Source organism: Colossoma macropomum, unplaced genomic scaffold, assembly GCF_904425465.1.
Source record: "Colossoma macropomum unplaced genomic scaffold, Colossoma_macropomum, whole genome shotgun sequence".
In the NCBI taxonomy this organism is placed as follows: Eukaryota; Metazoa; Chordata; class Actinopteri; order Characiformes; family Serrasalmidae; genus Colossoma; species Colossoma macropomum.
Genome location: NW_023494799.1, coordinates 17,605,339 through 17,625,826, shown reverse-complemented (window position 1 = coordinate 17,625,826; position 20,488 = coordinate 17,605,339). Strand labels below are relative to the sequence as shown.

Genomic DNA, 20,488 nt, shown 5'->3' with positions numbered 1-20,488 from the left:
GGATCAGAGCTGCGACGATCTAATACAGCCTGTTGTGAGGCCTGTTGGATGTAAGCCTTTATTTTTTAGCTGTAAGATCTTTAAACAGTCTTGCTCTTGTTTGAGAATATGAGAGGAAATGTTTTGAAGTCTGATAAAATTATGATGAGACACTAAGAGTGTGATCTGGGCATAAGATATTTTCACATCTTTTTTCTCATCACTTTAGATCTAAGGGGACAATTTTAGGAATGCACTTAAAGCATTCACAATGAACACTCCCAGAACGACAGCGTGTGGGTGAAACTGAAGAACTGGTGGAGCTTTCATTTTGATGACTTTGTGGGGAGCATTTTCTCACCAAAGTACAGGTGTGTGTGTGTACTCCCTCTCAAAGCTTTTTTTTTTAGTGTAACAATTGCAGACCACCTTTGGCCCAGAGAACACTCAGTGTAATCAGATAGAAACGTTTTCTGATTGTTCTTAAACTCTATGTTAAAGAGCATTACAATGCCTCAGTAAAATGACTCTGTGTAAAATAAACCCACCACAGACAGTACATTATGCAGGTACTACTCAAGACCCCTCCATTGGGATTAAAAGTTGCAATTTCACCATAATGTGAGCCTTGTGGTTGTAAAGCTATTGTTGAATTTCAACAGCTGCATCTCAGTTTTGCTTCCAGCCAGGAACTGAAATGTTCCTCTCTTCAGCTTCCGGTCACAGACGGGTTTTTACGGCCATGCCTGACAGCTTTCATTTCCACTACCTAATGTGAGACTGTGCAACACTGTGGTCCAAATTTAGAGGGAGGAGCAATCATACAGACTGCATTTGTTTATTTATACAGTCTTATCTAGAAAACTCTTCCCTAGACAGAAAGCAGGTTACAGATCAAATCTATCTGTTCAAGAAGATTGAATTTGCCACTTAGCTTCAAAGTCTTATCCTGCTGGGAAATGGACTCTTGTAATTGAATGCATCAGGTAATCAAACTGTAAGATGTTCAAGATTGGAATCAGAAGAAATAAAATCGGCTTGGTGAATACAGATCGTTCAGGCTGGTAGCCGAGGCTTGCAACAAAATAGCCTTGCCACAGAGCAGCCTTGATTTGAAGAACTAATAATTTTGAACAACAGCACAAGTAATGCTGTCCCTACAGGGATGCTATGACTACTGTGGGAGAAGAAGACTCATAATCCCATATAGATTGTAATGCCTGCCTGCACTCGAGTCTGTTTCAATGTGACACTTGCTGCCAGACTAAATTTACAGAGAGTGATTTTGGCACTTATATGTTATAAAAGTCCTAAAATCCTGTACTCAAGTTAAAGGACAGATCCTGTGCTTTGAAAACAGTGAATGTTCTGGACTGTACCAAATAGGAGAGACATCAAAAACTATATTAGCAGCGGTAATATTGTAGCATAGCCTTACAGTCCTTGAATCTTTTTCATCCATTATGGTTGCTGCTATTAGCAGCATGCTGGAATCAAAACAGCGGTGCCATGTGCATCTGTTAATATCAGGGCTCTCAGGTGCTTGCTCACTGCATGGCTATGCTAAAGCTTTGCTCCAATTTGATGCCTTGTCAGACCCTATCCTTTGGCTATCTGGTGTGTACTTAATGTCCACATGGAGTTTCATTAATTCCGCACTGTGAACACACAAACACCCTTTTTGCGATTGACCACAAGCAAGGTTGTGTGCTATCCTCCACAGTAGAAGGGAAGGCGCCAGGTTGGGTGTAGCCAAACGATTTGTCCACTGCATTAAAGCAGGGTAGGCATCACACTTCACTTGAGATTGGATCCAGCAGTATCATTTGTCATTGGAATTGGCAGAGCTAGAATTGATTTGTATCACCTCTGGTGGGGAGAGGCGTACCTGAAGGGGACAGAGGATGACATACCTGTGAAAAAGCGCTGACTTGGGGGACTAATTGTCAGAGATTGAATCGATCTGTGTAGCCACTGCTGAATACTCAGCAGGGCAGCTGATGGTAAAGTGAGAGGTTTCAGAGACCACATTTGGGCACAGAGAAGTTCACTGGATAGCTAATAGAAAGGAGGCTATGGTGGCCAAAAATTCTCAAATGGGTTTTTGGTAGAAAATTGCAGAGAAAAGGGTGTATAATAAGTATAATAGTGCTAGCTGTAGCTCAGTTTTATCAAATTTGTCACAGAACTTTGGACTTTTAGTATAACAAAAGTGGCTCTCTGTGAATGGAGAGCTATGATTGAGCTTAAATTTAGTTTAATTTAAGATTTGTTTAGTGCTTTACCAGCAACCTTAGTGAGGGAATATGATAATATTATTTCTGGTTTACTTGTTACCACAAGCAAATGCATGAACATGTCTTTATTTTTGGTGTCTTAACATTATTTGTTTGTGTGTCTCTGCAGCTCTTCTGTACGCCACCATCTTTGGTAATGTGACCACCATCTTCCAGCAGATGTATGCTAACACTAACCGCTACCATGAGATGCTGAACAGTGTGAGAGATTTTTTAAAGCTCTACCAGGTCCCTAAGGGGCTGAGCGAGAGGGTCATGGATTACATCGTCTCTACTTGGTCCATGTCCAGGGGAATCGACACTGACAAGGTACCTGGCGCTGAGCACAGCTGCAGTTTAGCTGTCTAAAGACATTAATCTGTATGCAAGAAGCCTGTCTTCATTGCTCACTAGAAATGTCACGTGGGGTCATTCGTTCTCTCATTGCACTAACATCCGTAGTATAATGACAAATGTGCTTTACATGTTGGAGATCACACTAAGAATGTTACGTAACACTTGCAACGATTCTAGAAATCATGGCAAGCAAGAGACTTGGCACGTGTTCAGATATTCTTTTTAGGGAGGCTTCCATTCTAGCAAAGAATTATAAGCCAAGTCTGACTCAAGCCATATACATAACTCTTAGGCACCTGAATGCAAAGGAATTACAGAAAAGACAGCCAACAGAGACTCTTTGGAGGTAAAGCCTCTGTTCTTTATTTTCCATCAGGTGTTACAGATCTGCCCGAAGGATATGCGAGCGGATATTTGTGTCCACCTCAACAGAAAGGTGTTCAAAGAGCATCCTGCATTCCGCTTAGCCAGTGACGGTTGTTTGAGAGCCCTTGCCATGGAGTTCCAGACCATCCATAGCGCTCCAGGGGACCTCATCTACCATGCAGGCGAAAGCGTGGACAGCCTCTGCTTTGTCGTATCTGGATCTTTGGAGGTCATTCAGGATGATGAGGTGGTTGCCATTTTGGGTAAGTTCAATTATGTGAAATGACGACTCATGTCATACATAGTTTGGTTGACTATTCATGTAATTGACATGGAATTATAAACAATGGTGATGAGATTTACTTTGGATTTAAATATTTGTTTTCAGACAAGACACCTAAAGGTGAGGATAAATGCTAGCAGAACTCATTGTGCAGGTGTCCTAAGTATTTGCTAATTTTAGCTTTATACTGCAACACTTGAAACACTCTCTCTTACTGTGTCCTAGATTTTTGCTGTGAAACTGTTCGATACATCTCTTGCAAGGGGCAGCATCGACGGGCCCAGTGTACCAATCAACATCTTAGGTCCACTTAAATCAAGAGCCTTTAAAAACAGGGAGTCAGCTGCTAACCTCAGTAGAAACAAAGCAAATGAGAGCCCTGTTGTTTTTGCCCTTTATTAGACACACTTCAGAAAGTCTCTGTAGGCATCTTGTCCTTTTCCCTGTAACTCTGTTTTTCACACATGAGAAAGTGCAGCAATGCTGTGCTTGGATGCTTAGGTACTTTTCCATAGCTTCTTGAGATGAGGTGATTCATGTCTCAGAAAGAAATGTTTCAGTTGTCTAGAAAAAGGGATATTTTTGTTGTTTTCTGCCATTATACATTGAATACATAAAATACAGCTACACTTCTTTTAGCTGCGATCTGGTATTAGAAAAATAAGGGACTCTTAAATGGATAATGAAATGTTCAAGCTGCATTGGAAGACATGCTCTATGTTTGGAATTCACACTGTTCTTCACAGCTGAGTGAATTATTTCATTGTACCTCCCAGGGGTTCTAAGCAGCACCCGGCCTCACACAGCTGACTCGTATTCATTACTGGATCCATTTGTTCTTTAATTAATCGAAAGTATGAGGTTAAACTCTTCAATGCAGTCCCTTCAGGAAAATAAGCCTCTGGTTCCAGCATTGAGATTAGAGTTACTATGACTGAGACTCTGATTGCCTGGAGGCGAATGATCATAATAAGGGAATCAGTGGTGGCCTGCTTCATGTAAGCTGTGCTCTGATTGTACTTCCTGTTAGTAGATTAGCAGTAGTTTGGACCACTATCACTAAGATGATAGTCGGAAAAGGAAAATGAGCTTACAATACCCCTGAGCCGCTGCTGGAATTGTTTTTTCCTTTGCTCTATATGGGGTCAACTGGTACCCCTTGCAGGGAAACTGTTTCCTTGCTACATTAATATTGTGGGGTTATTATTCTGTCATTGCTTGTTGAGAAACTGAATGAGATAAAAAGCAAACTGATGAATGGTGTATGTTGGTAAGTGGTATTTGGCACAAATGTGAATTTCTTATGTGCTTTAAAAAATGAATGTGCTTTCCCCACTGTGGAACAAAAAGTAATTGACACAATGGATTTGACAATGAATATCTCTCTTCTATGGCTTTCTCTTCTCATTGTCGTATGTGCCGCATCATCTTTTGATGAATTCAATTAGAGTTTCACCCCAGTGGCCCTTTTGCCAGCTGGGAACACTGGGGAGTTTCACTTATATGCAGAGGGCCAGGCTCTTAATAATTATACCATGAGTTTGTGGTTGTGCACCTAATTACTGTGTACTGTACAGTGCAATGAGCTCACCGAAGCGACAAGAGAGCTACTTCATTAAAGCCAGCTGACACAGGTCCTTATTGGCTGTGCAAACCAGTGAAGGGCATCTAGAAGCTTTAAGGCTGCTTGTGGGAAAAGTATAGGCCTATATATTTTTAGTAATAGCACAAGTGTGTTGATATTGAAGTGAAGGGGCTCATTTTGTGACATGAAGCTGGTTTCCTCATTCCTGAGTGTGTTCTAGATGTCTATTGCAATACTGTTTAATACAAAACCAGTTACAGAGGACAATTTACAGTGAAAAACATTGCATAATTGAATAAAAGCTCTTCTTCTACTGCTTTCACTCAAGCACGTGACTTTGTTACATGTTCCAGTACTTTAACTTTTAATCTCATTTAGAAACATGAGCTATGTTTCATTTTGTCCCAAAGGGAAAATTTTTAATCTAAACCATGCTGAGCTGACCTTTAGTGCACATTCGGTTTCTCATGATCCATGAAACGTTTGCACTTATGCATGAAGGTAACAGAAGGATTGAAGCTCTCTCAGTCTCTCTCTCTGTCTGTCTGTCTCTCTCAGGAAAGGGTGATGTGTTCGGAGATGTGTTCTGGAAAGAAGTGAATTTAGCACAGGCCTGTGCAAATGTACGAGCACTAACATACTGTGATCTTCATATCATCAAGCGTGATGCCTTACAGAAAGTTCTGGAATTCTACACAGCCTTCTCTAACCACTTCTCACGGAACCTGGTGCTGACCTACAATCTGAGGAAGAGGGTGAGTGAGAGTTCAACCCTTTGTATGCCTTTTCTGTTCTTTTAAAGGAAGTGTGGAAACATGACAGAGTTAGACCACCACTGGAATGGGACACTTTCTATGGTGTGCTGCTCTATAATTTAATTGATAAAGTTATGATGTTACTTGGTCTTTGAAAATGAGTAATCAGGCAGTCATCTAATCTAGAGGCTGCTTTAGCATTGGTTGCCTAATCTAGTGCATGTTCCTACTGAGTACTGAATTGATTGCTGGAAAATGTGTTGTCCTGCTATTATAACAACACAGATGTACCGTAAGTTTTCTCTTGTGTACAGGAATCACCTCAGATTATTGTCTTTTCTCATAGTGCTTTGTCAGCTGTGCTCAGCATCAGGGCTTGTCTCGTACAGGCTGCAGCTCAATTGAAATTCATGTGTCCTCTCTCCATGTCAGCACTTTTCATGGGAAGATTTTTTAAACACTGAGCTGTTCCCACTGAGGTGGAAGATCCATACTTTCTTCTGTGGGGGGAAAGAAGGGTAAAGAACCTTCCTCAACCCCCCACAGTGGCTTAGCTGGAAACGCTATGAAGCGTTCTTGCTGTTATGATTCTAGTACTTGGAATACTGAGTGGGCTTTTACTGTCAGCCTTTTTGCAGTTCATAGAGCATGTTTTTGTAAGAACATGAAATGCTAAACCAGGAATATCAGGAACAGCAAAATTTCTTATTCTCAGTAACGTTCCATCAGGCCAAAAACAATCCAGTTGCTCTGAAACACTATTTTGGCATACTCACATTTCAAGGGCATTCTAGTTCAGTTAGCCCCTTAATTGCTATAACAGCAGGTCATCAGTCAAACCTAGACACGCTGCTCCATCTGTAGCAAAATGAATAAAGTTGTGAGTGAGTTAAAAGTCTGCAAAGGCATGAAACTGAAAGCCGAACCTGACCCAACTTGACCAAGCCTGACTTGAGGACGTGGATTATCACAGACACCGTTTTACATTGCTGTGCATGTTACTACGTGTTTGAGATAATCAACAGAAAATGTCACGCTGGGACAAAATGTTATTGAAGAGTGTACACAAAATTTGCATGGGCACAATTTGCCAAAAAATCACTCAACTAGAAGAAAAAAAGTACTCATTGGAAAACAAACCCATGCCTGACCTTAAGCCAGCATGTGAGAAATTCACCAGGGACTGACCTGAAACCAGATATTTTGTCAAGCCCCACACTGCCCTGAAGCATAGTTTGTAAAAGCTTATTACCTTCTTTTTTATATTGTATTTTGCACATGTAACAAGTGTAAGAGGAAAGAAAATCACCTTTTATTTATTTGTGTGGGTAGGCAAGAATACTTGGCTCACTTCAGTTGTATCATTGCTGGGTTATGTTGTCATCAAGGTAATAGCAGTGTTTGTTTTGGATAAGGAAAGCCTCTATAAGCCTCTTAGCAGAGAAACAATGGCATTATCCTCTCTGCTTTCCAAGAAGCTGATCATAGTAAGTTAGTTATACTTATGCTGAAGTCTTGGATGAAAGCTCACCGTATGTTAGAGGAGAGAGAGAGAGGGGATAGGATAACCCATCACCAACAGCACTTTGGAGTAGGTCCTGACAGATATGAAAATTCTGTGGCTGAAACAGATACAAATTTTAAGAGATCGAAGTTTTAGGGAGCATACATTTTTAAAATATATTTAATATTTAAACTTTATATATAAATATTTTAGTTAAACAGTGCTTTACTGACTTACATGATTGTCAGTTCCCAATTATCACACTGCTTAAAGTCAAATCAACAGCAAAACTTGCAGATTTAATATTGTATCCCTGTCGTGGAGCTACTTAGAATGTTATTGGCATTAGTTTTCTGCTTGCCAATTTCAGTTTTCTTATTTTTCATTATTTTACTGCATAAAAAAGTTTTTTTTGTGTATTATGTTATTCTCTTGCTAAAGGTTAGATGTGGATGATTTTAGTGTTTTTATTAGTGATGCATCAATACCTTTTTTGTCAGAGTATGAGTACATGGTTTTAGTACTCACTATACCAAATCCAATATCATAATGAATTATCTACTCAGAATTCAGTGTACCTTAAGAGTTAAATCATTACAATCTAGCTGATTTTAAAGGAAGTACATTAGCTAGCACAACCAGGGCTTAAGCAGCCGAGGCTAATGCATCTGAAGAGCTCACATGTGGAGTTTTACGTCTTCTCAGGGTCTTTTGTTGTTAAATGTCCTCTAAAGCCAGACATACACTGTGTGATTTTAGAAATCTTGTTTGAATAGACCATCATGTACACACAAAGCATTACACTGCATGAAAACGCTCAGTCTGGCTGACAGTCTATGTAAAACGCTGCCTCTACAGACAGCTCTGTCCATGAACAATTTAAAATAATGCTGTTTCATTCAAAATAACACACATTGTGCCGAGTACTGAGCAGAAACCCTGAGATCAGTGCTGCTAACACTGCACTGAAGCTAAAGCCAGGCTTCAGACATTTGACCACCTGCTGCATAACCCTTTTCACTTCTTATACATACATCTGCACATACTGCCATGATGCATATGTAAGACATTTAGGTTAATAAAATCAGTCCCACTTTATCAAACATGTTTATGATACAATGACACCGCACACCAGATATACTGGATAATACTAAATTAATAATGTTACTTCCAAGTGCACAGTGGTCTGCACAAGGGTAAAATGAACAATGAATAACAAAATGTTCACTTTTATATAGTGAGATGACAGTAATGCTAAATGACCACTACAGCCTCTACAACCTTCAGGTAGTTAAAATGTAAACCTTAAGAGTTTTAGACTCTCCCTTAAAGAGTAATGCGTCAGTGTTTTGCTGTTGGGAGCCCTTATGTCTGGCAAAATTTACTAAAGAATACATTTGATATATGATTGGTTTTAGTTTGTTCTCTGTGTTCCGATGAGTGAGTTCTGATAAATGTATTTCTGATCCTTTTTGCACGTTTATTTCATGAGAAGTCGAGAAGAGAAAGTCAAATATCCAGCAGATATCCAATATCAAACCAACTTTACCACGCTCATTTAGTTTTAACAGTCCTACAGCTCGACAAGCTCTAAAACACAACCAAAATGCTAGTCACAGCAGTTACAAAGTGATATCTTACTACAACCGTGGACTGACCCACGTCTGTCAAACTAGCAGTCACAACTGACACGGATCATACAGGCCTTAACAACAGTTAGCCTCTTATTCTCCAAGGTATATTTTGGTTTTTCCATCTGAATTTACATGACCAAATCGTAAGGCAAATTATTCACTAACTGCATGAAATACATGTAAATTTTATTTTATTTACTTATTTATATTTCTATATTTTTTTGGTAAAAGCTCCCCTCAAATTAACAGAAAATGTGTTTTATGATCATATACATATTGCTATATGCTTAAAATTTACTGTTGAAAGCCAAAAATCTTAGACGTTCTTTGTATTATTATATAAAAATAATTTTTATAGAGTATATCTGTTTATAGTCCCAGATTTGTGGAAAAATGGGTCGACTTTCAGTAGACAAAAAAAATTGTGAGTTCAGTTTCTTCTATTATACGGGTTTAAAATTACATTACCCATCTATTTGATTGGAAAGAAGACAGTTACAGTTCTCATATGACACCCACTTTTTGAATGTAGCTTATGAAATATGAAAGTTATGAAGAATATGACGAAGTGCATTTTGGAGCATTTTGAAGAGGTTAGTAGGCTATACGATACTCTCATCATAAATTAACATATAAACTGTAAGTTAGATTCTCCAGAAAGATAATAAAGAATAAAGAGCAATATACTTAGCATGGAGTCGTCAGGCCAGAGCCGCTGTCCAGAAACATTGGCTTATTCAGAGATCCGCTCGTTTTCAGTGAGAGCTCATTTTCAGGTGTTGGTGTGTGGAGTGCAAAGCCTGTATCAGGAATGTATCTGTGTAATTTGGCGGCTGGCTAATGTATTGAAATGAAGATAAAATGAAGTGTAAACGTCAAACATCAAAGAGTTTTTTTTGCGTACCCCCACCATCATTTGGCGTACCAAAGTTTGGGAACCACTGCTGTACAGCCTATTTTACAAAATAAACAGAGTAAAGTCTGTATATACAGACTTTAGGAAATGTCGACTTTTTTCTTCTCTTTAGCTGACCTACATGTGTCCACTCGTATTGGAAATGCGATTGTGATTGTCATAAAATGTGTTCCTGGTGCAAGTCTCCCAAAGCGGAATGTTCAGTGACTTTGTCTCTGGCTGCCACGGAGTTGGTAACACTTACCTGTGTGAGCAGATCCTCCTTCACTGGGTTTGTGGATGAGTGTGGTGTCGGCCTGATACCCGATACCAGTATCGGTGTTGATGCATAACTAGAAACACACACACACACACACACGCTTACATATTTAGAGACAGAAACTACTTGATCAGGATGTAGTTACACATAGTTAAAGCAGTTGTATCACTATAAGGGACCCTGTCAATTCCACTGTTTGTATGATTTCCCTAATTGAACTTGCGAGTTTCTCTAAGGTCTCAGAGAAAGCATTTGCAGACAGTTAAAGCAGCTGTATCGCCATAAGGGATCCTGGTGATTCCGCTGTGCATATTGATTTCCCTACATGAACCTGAAAGCTTCTCTCTGATTCCCAGCAGCAGGACAAGGAATGTTAGGTATGGATGACCTTCAGAAATCAACACAGCAGCACAGATTGCGTAGCACACAGTAGTATTGATTTTCTGGTTCCCCTGCAGCTGTGGACTATTATGTTACGGCTGAAAAAAAGTCAAGCCTTTAACATGCTGCTGAATGTGGTGGCTTCCCACTATCTGAGCCTGAGCAGTGGGTCCTTAATGTTGGTATGTTATCATCAGTCTTTCTTCTCGCTAATTAACCTCTACTTCCATGTTATCTGGATTCCTGTATGCAGTCTACCAGTCCTCATCTCCATTGTCTTACTTTCCCCCACCTGTTCTCCATCTTTTCCTTATACTTATTTCCATTGTTTTGACTGTAAGTTTGGCTCTTGACTCTTACTGCCTTACATTTTTATGTCTCATATTTTCCACCTTGCATATTTCTCTCACTGCTTCACTTCTCTCCTTACAGCTCACTCATACTTTTCACTTCTATCCCTCCACGCTCTATCATCCCTCTCGCTTGTTCGTTATTGATCTGTGGTGAGGACTGCAGTGCGTGTATGTATGTGTGGGTCTGCTTCAGTGTGCAATATTCAGCAAAGTGCATGACCCTGACTGACTTGTGCAGAGGCTGACTAGACACAACAGCATGACTGCGTTTTACTCCACTCGCAATACCCGCTTTTCCTCTTTGCCTTTCAAAACCTGATTACATTAAGGATATGCAACTGTTGAAAGTCCCAAGACATGCTTTAAAAATTGCAGCATAGCTGACAATTCAAAGTGATGCTTGGCAAAAATGTGGACAGCTGAACATCATATCATCATATGTGCTTGTTCAACATCTCAATTCCGGATACATCATAGTCCAAAACCATGGGCATTAGAGAATTGATTCCATCTTTGCTGCTGTAAAAAGCCTCTAACTCTTCTGGGAAGGCTTTCCACTAGATTTTGGAACATGGCTTCCATTAAGTTCCAGTAAGTTCAGGCCCTGATGTTGGTCAGTAAAGCTTAGCTCACTGTTGCTTTCCACTTCATCACAAAGTTGTTTGATGAGGTTGAGGTCAGGGCTCTGTGCAGACCAGTCATGTTCTACAACATCAAGTTCAGCAAACCATTTTTTATGAACCTCACTTTGTGCATGGGATCATCATGCTGAAAGAGTCTTTCGCAAACTGTTGCTGCCAAGTTGAAAGCACACAGTTTTTCTAGAATGCCATTGTATTAGCTCTTTGTATTGACCCAGCCCATTATTTCCCCTCTACCAAACTTCACAGTTTGGCAGGTAATATTCTCCTGGCATCCTCTAAATCCTGAGTCATGAGACTACTGCCACTGTTAGTCTATGGAGATTACAAGGCTATATGCTTGATTTAATGCACTTGTTAGCAGTGGATGTGGTGGTAATTAGGTGACCCCTCTAATTAGACAGGGTGTCTACATAGTTTTATGTAGTGTAGTGTAGTGTGTGTAGATCCATGTGGTGTTCTGAAAGTGGCAAATGTAGAGGCATTCAACTGTTGACAGGTTTTGCTGATATTATGGTTTTTGTAAATCTAATTTTAAGCTGTGTTCCAAACCTGTATATTTTCACTGCTTTTCAGGTATGAAATTTCACCAAAAACCTGAAAAATAAACAGATTTAGGTGGACAGCTTGGTCTGTCAACATAATAAGTAGTGCTCTCAGCTTTTCATATTAATTCAAGTGCTTTGGCTTGTCATCATCTTTTGGTGAAATCGAAATTTTATAAACCAATGAATGCACAGTTTTCACTTCACAAGTGAAAAAGTTATGGCTGTATATTACAGCAGGCTTATCATCACAATATAAATGATACTTCATATGTTATGGTGAAAGACCCTCAAATCTGTCAGGGTATTGCTGTCACCTTGAAGCTGAAAAGCAGTGTTACTGTGCAATGCATTTGAAAATTGTTTCCACTGTTACCAATATGGAAGCATATCATTATTAAAATGAAAATGTAATATGTAAACTGGCAATGTATTTGTAGGTTTGCATTCAAATTTCCAACTCATATATGCAATGTTGATGTTTAATACTGCCATTTTAATTTGCCATTTTGTATACTAGTATTGCCATTTCATTTACACAAAAATTTAGATGCTTTATGAGTAGCTTTATTTAAATTAAAATATATTTCCAGAACTGCATATTCATCCATTCATATATATATATATAAGGTATCCCTGCATGGCATCAACTGGAATTTTCACTCACTTTCAGGTATCATTCTTAGGTTATGAAATGAACCCGAAGTTAGCTTCTTTTCTGAATTTTCCGTTCCACCTTAATTGGTGCTGCTGTAACATTCAGGCACGTTGATGCACCTGAATGTAACTGCTGCACTGTTTAAGGTGGACCGGAAAATGCAAAAAACAAGCTGGCGAGAAAGATGCAAAGTTCAGCCTCGTTTTTAACAACCAGAACGATAAACCAGAAAACTTCAGTTAAATGCTGTCTCATGCGGTCATGTATAAGGACATTAAGCATTACAAGTGGCCATATTTTTGTTCATCACCTCATCTGCTAACATAAGAGTAACTATAAACTTGTTGACCACCATGGTTTTAAAATTAGCTTTTCCCGTTTCTTTCGGGATGATTGACGGGTTGGGAAGTTGTGAAAACGAAAATGCATTTTGCCACAGAATGCGCTCAGTAGGCAAGAATATGTAATTGCAAACAGGAGAAATACTGTTTCCCATTTATATTTGAATCTTTCTAACTTGGTGTTCTCTTTGATAATGCAATTAAAATGCATTATTAAAGAGTGAAAATGCATAGAATTTACATAGAATAATTATCATTTTGACACAATTATTGCATGATCACGTGAAGCATAAATATGCAGTTCTGGAAATACATTTTAATTTAAATAAAGCTACTCATAAAGCATCTAAAATCTTTGTGTAAATGAAATGGCAATAACTAGTATACCAAATGGCAGGTTAAAATCGCAGTATTAAACTGGAATTTTCATTTTGAGCTCAGCATATATGAGTGGGAAATGTAAATGTAAACATACAAATGCATTGCCAATTTACATATTACATTTTAATTTTGATTCTGATATACTTCTATATACCTCTACTTTAACCTCAGGTAAGTGGTAACTGTCAAGTTTCACTGGATCAAAAAACAAGCTGAACAGCCTACTGAAAAAACAGCTGAGGTGTTAGGAATCACCAGAGTGTTTCTATTTGTGAAGTAGCAAAGTAGGGAGAGAGTTGAGCATCCTGACAGCCTGGTGGATGAAGCTGTCCCCCAGTCTGCTGGTCCTGGCCCGGAGACTCCGGAGTCTCCTCCCTGATGGCAGCAGGCTGAAGAAGCTGTGTAGTGGGTGAGTGGGATCACATGCCATGCAGAGGGCTTTTCGGGTAAGACGGGAGCTGTATATCTCTTGGAGGGAGGGGAAGGTGGTGCCAATGATCTTCTCAGCTGCTCTCATGATGCGCTTGAATGTCTTGCAGCAGGACACGGTGTAAGCGCCATACCACACGGTGATGCAGCTGGTCAGGATACTCTCGATGGTACCTCTGTAGAAGGTGCACATGATGAAGGCTGGGGCAGTGGCTCTTCTCAGTTTGCAGAGGAAGTAGAGGAGCTGATGAGCCCTTCTGGCCAGTGATGCTGTGTTGTTGGCCCAGGAGAGGTCCTCTGTGACGTGCACGGCCAGGAACTTGGTACTGTCCACCCTCTCCGCAGCAGCACTGTTGATGGTCAGAGGAGCATGCTGGGTGCATGTTCTCCTGTAGTCCACAACGATCTCCTTCGTCTCCTCAGTGTTCAGATGGAGATCGTTCTGTCTACACCACAAGGCCAGGCGGCTCACCTCGCTCCTGTAGTTTGTCTCATCGTTGTTGCTGATGAGACCCACCACAGTCGTGTCGTCCGCGAAATTGATGAAGAGGTTGGAGCTGTGCGACGGTGTGCAGTCGTGGGACATCAGTGTGAATAGGAGGGGGCTCAGTACACATCCTTGGGGGGGGCCCCCCGTGTTCAGTGTGATGGTGCGGGATGTGTTGTTGCCAGTGTTGTTGCCAGTCTCCCAGTCAGGAAGTCCAACAGCCAGTTGTGCAGTGAAGTGTTCAGCCCCAGCCTGTCCAGTTTGAGAATGAGCTGCTGGGGATGATGGTGTTAAATGCGGAGCTGAAATCTATGAATAGCATTCTAACATAAGAGTCTTTTTTGTCCAGATATGTGAGGGCTGAGTGGAGGGCGGTGGAGATGGCATCATCAACCGAGCGATTAGGCCGATATGCAAACTGGAAGGGGTCCAGGGAGGTGGGAAGGACAGACTTGATGTGTTGCATGACCAGCCATTCGAAGCACTTCATGAGGATGGGAGTGAGTGCAACCGGACGGTAGTCATTGAAACAGGAGGGTGATGCTTTCTTCGGGACAGGGATGATGGTGGTGGCTTTCAGGCATGTGGGGACAGAGTGAATGATTTACATTAGCTGAAGTCACTAATCAGAAGTAGTGACTGGTTAGTCAGACATCTTCTGCTGACATATTGCTGTTTAATGTTCTTCAGTCAATACAGCACTGTAAAAAAATCAACATTTGATAATTATTTAATTTCAGACTAGTTTAATTACAGAGTAGTTTGTTTCAAAACCAGTTTCAAGAGGATCTGATTAAAGGCCAGAATTGCTTTGAAAAGTACTTTTTACAACTGTCAATTCCAGAGAAACAGTACACTTCAGTCTCAGAGAGACCACCATTTCCACTCGGTTAATACAGACAAAAGCACAGAAAAGGAAATGAAGAGTTCATACCAGCCAGAGTTCACACAAATTTTCCAAAGTCGAGCCTGTAAAATAGCTCTTAAAGTTGCTTTTTCAAATTAGCAACTCATAAAAAATCTATTTTGTGGCACATAAAATTTAAAGTTGATCAGGAAAGCAGTTGCTGAGAAATGTCATAGCACACCAATGATGGATGTATGCTTAGGGGAAAGTTGTTAAAAAAAACTACATAGGACTATATTTTTTATATGAGCTGTACGCAAAAGGTCAAATTGGTGTGCTGGCAGGGTGTAGCAGAGCTTTGCCACATAGCTAACTTAGCAGCTAACTTTGCTACCTTTTATGTCTATCAACATTACAAAGTATACAAAAAAGTGAATATTTACAGTGTTGTTTGAATGACTGAGTTGCAAAAGAGCTGTTAGATATTCCAGTTCTTTTATTTATGGCCAGCAGTGTGTTCTTCCTTGTGTTTGGTTACCATGGTGTGTGATAAGGTTACTGTGCGATATCATTACTATTTCCTAATTACACTGCAACATTTTCCACTGCAGGGCCAAACGGTTCTGAGCACGGAGGGTAACCATTTCAATGGCTTTTCCACACAGATATGGTTCCATGTGGAATTCGTAAAATCCTGTTTTTTCGCCACTAACTGTTAGCTAACCGTTCTTGGGGCCACAGAACTGTTTGGCGGAATGACGCAACAATGTAGTTATTCCCTGAGTGGTTCTATGTTTATGTCAGTATTGCGCCACCGCATCCTGCTGCTACCAAACAATCAAAGTTCAGTTTGCTCACACGGTCCTCAAATATACGAAAGCAGTGCATAATTTTAAATCCACCATTCAATAAATGTCAAAGCTTCAATCTTAACACCAATTTCTAAATGTTTAATAGCACTGCTAACCAGCAGAGCATAGCTGGTTAGTGTTAGCTTAGCTAGCATGCTGCCAGCTGTAACGTTACACACCACAGAACAGGGTAAATTCTGACTAACAGAAGCTTTACTGACGCAAATTTAGATGATAATGACTCAAATCTGGGGAAGAGAAGTTGAGGGGATGGTGTCAGAGGGAAAGAAAGCTGAAATTAAACCTGTTCTTTGGTGTCTGGAGCTGGAGCCTCCTAGCTAGGCTAATGCTAGCCAGCGCCAGCTAGCTTAGCTAAAGAGATCCAAACACCCCAGTGCAGATTTGATTCAACTAACTGCTCTGCTATCACAAGTACACATGATAAAACACTTATAACAGCGAGAGTAAAGTTGAATGATTGGCTGTGGAGTGACAGAAAACCGAAATGAAACATCATCTTAAGTTCAAGCCGTAGCCTGCTAGGCTAAGCTAACGCGAGTGTACGATGCCTCCCCAGCAGTATGGGCTCTGTTCTAGCGAACCAAGCATGAAAAACACACATTTAGAGGATAAAGACTGCATGAGATCACAAATTCGAATACCTGTTGGCAACTTAGCAAAATTCCATGGAGTTCCATGCACAACATAATGGAACTTTTGAGGATTCTAGGAGGTTGTGACAACATACTGACAACATTGCCAGATGACGTTGTCACAACTTTCTTGTTGTTTCGAATTTTCCTGTTCTACCTTAAATGATGCATCAGCCAGCTTCTTGTTCGAATTTTCCCGCTCCACCTTAAATGGTGCTTCAGGCACCAAAAAGTGACTGCTGCACCATTTAAGATGGACCAGAAAAATTCGAACAAGAAGCTGGTGAATTGGAAGCTAACTTCAGCTATGTCCTTAATGTGTTTCGGAGGATTTATTTAATTTTTATGTGTATTAAGATTGATTCACACATTGATGGATTTGCTGACTACGAGATTATGTTTCTAACGGAGCTTGCGCCAAACTCCAAAGTTTTTAACGTCAGGTGCAGACTGAATAATTTCTTGCTGCTCTGGACGGCTAATTAGCAAGATCAGTTATTAAAGAAATTAAAGCTATACCGAGAGCAGTCCATGCAACCTAGATTAATCTATGTCTGAGGATTATAACAAAACAAATTTGGGAAAAATCGGTTGAGTATTAAGAAAGTTGTGGCCGATTTAATCCTGAGACTCATCATCTCTCAATACAAGTGAATTTGTTTACATGCGGTCTTGACCACTCCAACATGGCGGACGCACAGACACGTCGCCTCAAATAGAGAACAACCGACAACACGGCATCTAGGTATGTATATCTATGACTCCAGCGGTTTCAGGCAAGTGGAACACATGCGCAGTAGGACAGCGCGATTGTGCCATGTAAACAAAATCCTTATAGGAAAGTTGAGTGTTAAGAGCGTTCCCATTCGTATTTTAACCAGTGCCCGGCCTCATCATTGCATGCATATTACCATTCAGGGAGGGATACCGTTGCGAATATACGAATCAACCATTGGTAACCAGTTAAACCATAAGCCAAAACACATTACGAAACCATCAGAATCTAAAAGAAACACTTAATGGTTTCTGTTTTTTTTCAGCAGGGATACGTTCAAAAACTAAAGTTTGTTTTAGCCAATATTAGTTTAGCTTAATATTAGTTTAAGCCTGCTTAAGGTAATGTTTTATTCCTGCGCATGTAATGTAAGTTTACACATAAAGGTCCTGCATTAAGGGAAACCCGCATAAAACGACTGTAATGTTGATTACCCTAAAGTTCGCTAAGGAAAATCTTAAGTGTCGGCGCACGCGCTGAATGTCACTGGCTTGAACCTGCTGGCGTGAAACTGGCTCTGAGTTGAGAGCCACAGATATGGCTGAGTTGCTCCCTCGGCCACATATAAAAAAATACACAAACATCATTAACACAAGAGCCCCATTTCTGCATTCATAAACACATCAACAGGCTGAACAATCTCTTGCTGTTTGAATGGGCCGGGCAGTTGAACAGATGGAAGAGGACGACTGCTTGTGACTCAAAAGTCCCATCTTCAGTTTTAATCAGTTTCTTTTCAAGTGCATTTTCACTCGAAGCCTGTCAAAACTTTGTAAGATTTTCACTGCAAGAGTAGCATGAGCAGAATAAACCACTTAAGACTTGCTTACTTCTTTTTTCCTGTTGTTTCTGGTTGTTTACATTATTTGCACTTTATCACCCTGAGAAGGTCTGCTCAGCTAAGGTTTACCATAATTATAAGATTTATGATGCTTTGTTTTTGAGCATACATGGAAGGTTCAAGACAACAGTCTCTAATCACATAGCAAACACTGAATCATGTGATACCGTCCACATCGTTAGCCATGCTGCTAAGGTAGGAAGCAAAGATTTCTTTGTTTTTTAATGGTTTACATCTGAACTAGCACATAGCCACTACTAGCAACATCAGATCTAGCCTCACAGGATTTTTTTCTCTGCTTTGTGCTTTAGGATGAGTGTGCTGATGGTATGGTTATTCAGCCATAATTGAATTCAGCCATAATTTAACCAACCACAGTTTGATGTCTATCAGCACAATGATCATAGTTTGTTTGCTGCATCAACATGTCTGTAGACCCTATATTGAAAATGTCAGATTTTTTATATACAGTGATTATATGCGCATGCAGTAGTTTGGGCACCCCGGCCAAATTACATACTTGGTTGATTTTGAAGTGAAAAGTAAACACAACCTCTGCGGCAAACTGTTTTTTGAAATATCATTTTGCTGCAAATGTCAATTCACGGTTAGTTTATATTTGATTAACTTAAAAATAGAAATAAAAAATAAACTAAAAAAGGAAAAGTTTGTGAACTTGAAAAAGCCAACAAGTTACTTTAAAACATTAAAATGGCGGAAGACTGTTGATGGTTGCTAAAGAGTTGCTTAGATGTTGCTAGGTGGTTACTGTGGTATCCTAAGTGGTTGGTAAGGTGTTGCTAGGTGGATTTTATGGTGTCCCAGGTTGTTGTTAAGGTGTTGCTAGGTGGTTGCTATGCTAATAAATACACTGGCACCTTAAATCCACTGCTTCCTTAAATTCATTGCTACCTTAAATCCACTGATACCTTAAATTAATTGCTACCTTGAATACCACCTTAACTCCATGGATACCTTGAACCCATTGCTACCTTAAATCCAATGCCACCTTAAATCTTTTGCAACCTTAAATCTGTTGCTACATTAAATCCGCTGCCACCTTAAATTTACTGAGACCTTAAATCTGCTCCTCCCTTAAGTCCACTGCCACCTTGAATCTTGTGCTACCTTAAATTGCTACCTTAAATATACTGTTCCCTTAAATCAAACGCCTCCTTAATTCCACTGCCACCTTAAATTCACTGCCGTCTTAAATTTACTGATACCTTAAATCCATTATTTGTGCTGTTATTGCTGTGCATTAGGCTGTATGCATGTGAGTCTGTGTGTACTGTGTATGAGTGTCTGCGTGAGGGATGTGCATTATGACATCACTCTGCTATTCATTTAATATGGGAAAAAATGTCATCTTTGAACGATCATTTTACGAAAACTGTACATTTTCACTTCGAAAAGCACAAGCAACCTAATCGGGTAGAGGTCCTACGATTTTGCAAAGTTTCCTTGTTCTAGCTCAAAAACTATGGGACAAGAAACATTTTATTTTTTGAGTGTAGAATAATTATAAGAAGAAGATTATGAAGAACAGTAAGTTGACTTTTTCATGCCAACTTAATAACTAGAAAGGGAAAGTTCGTGAACAAACTATAAGTTGGCTTGAAAAAGACAACTAATTATGTTAGAACATTTAAATTTTGGAAGACTGTTGATTGTTGCTCAAGAGTTGCTTAGATTTTGTTGTGTGGTTGCTATGGTATCCAAAGTGGTTGGCAAGTTGTTGCTAGGTGGTTTTTATGGTGTCCCAGGTTCTTGCTAAGGTGTTGCTAGATGGTTGCTATGCTAATAAATACACTGGTACCTTAAATCCACCGCTTCCTTAAATCTATTACTACTTTAAATCTAACACTACCTTAAATCCAATGCCACCATAATTCCATTGTTACCTTACATTCACTGCTACCTTTAATCCACAGTCATCTTGAATCTTGTGCTACCTTAAATTCATTGCTACCTTTAATCCTGCTGTTCCCTTAAATTCACTGCCATCTTAAATTCATTGCACCTTATATCCACTGATCTCTTAAATCCACTTAAAGTTGAAGTCCACTACTAACTTGCCACCCTAAATCCACTGCTGCCTTAAATCCACAACTACCTTAAATTCACTGCCACCTTAAATTTACTGATAACTTACATCCATTTCTACCTAAAATTCACACACATACACATATTTTCCAAGCTGCTTATCCTTCCCTCTATCTAAGCGGTCATTGGGCGGAAGACAGGAAACACCCTGGACAGGTCGTCAGTCCATCACAGGGCTACCTAAAATTCACTTCCACCTAAAAATTTAACTATACACTAAAACCACTGCCACCTTAAATTCCTTGCTGCCCTAAATTTACTGCTCCCTTACATCCAATGCTTCCT

The 20,488-nt window shown here is 39.9% G+C and overlaps 1 protein-coding gene across 1 annotated transcript in view; it reads left to right on the top strand.

The window, feature by feature from the left end:
* The window catches only part of kcnh1b (potassium voltage-gated channel, subfamily H (eag-related), member 1b), a 41,614-nt gene that overhangs the window by 19,376 nt on the left and 1,750 nt on the right, over nucleotides 1–20,488 (top strand). Inside the window, exons 8-10 of the mRNA XM_036586544.1 lie at nucleotides 2,386–2,585; nucleotides 2,989–3,241; nucleotides 5,405–5,601. Coding sequence (XP_036442437.1) covers nucleotides 2,386–2,585; nucleotides 2,989–3,241; nucleotides 5,405–5,601 — 650 coding nt within the window. The remainder of the gene's footprint in view (nucleotides 1–2,385; nucleotides 2,586–2,988; nucleotides 3,242–5,404; nucleotides 5,602–20,488) is intronic.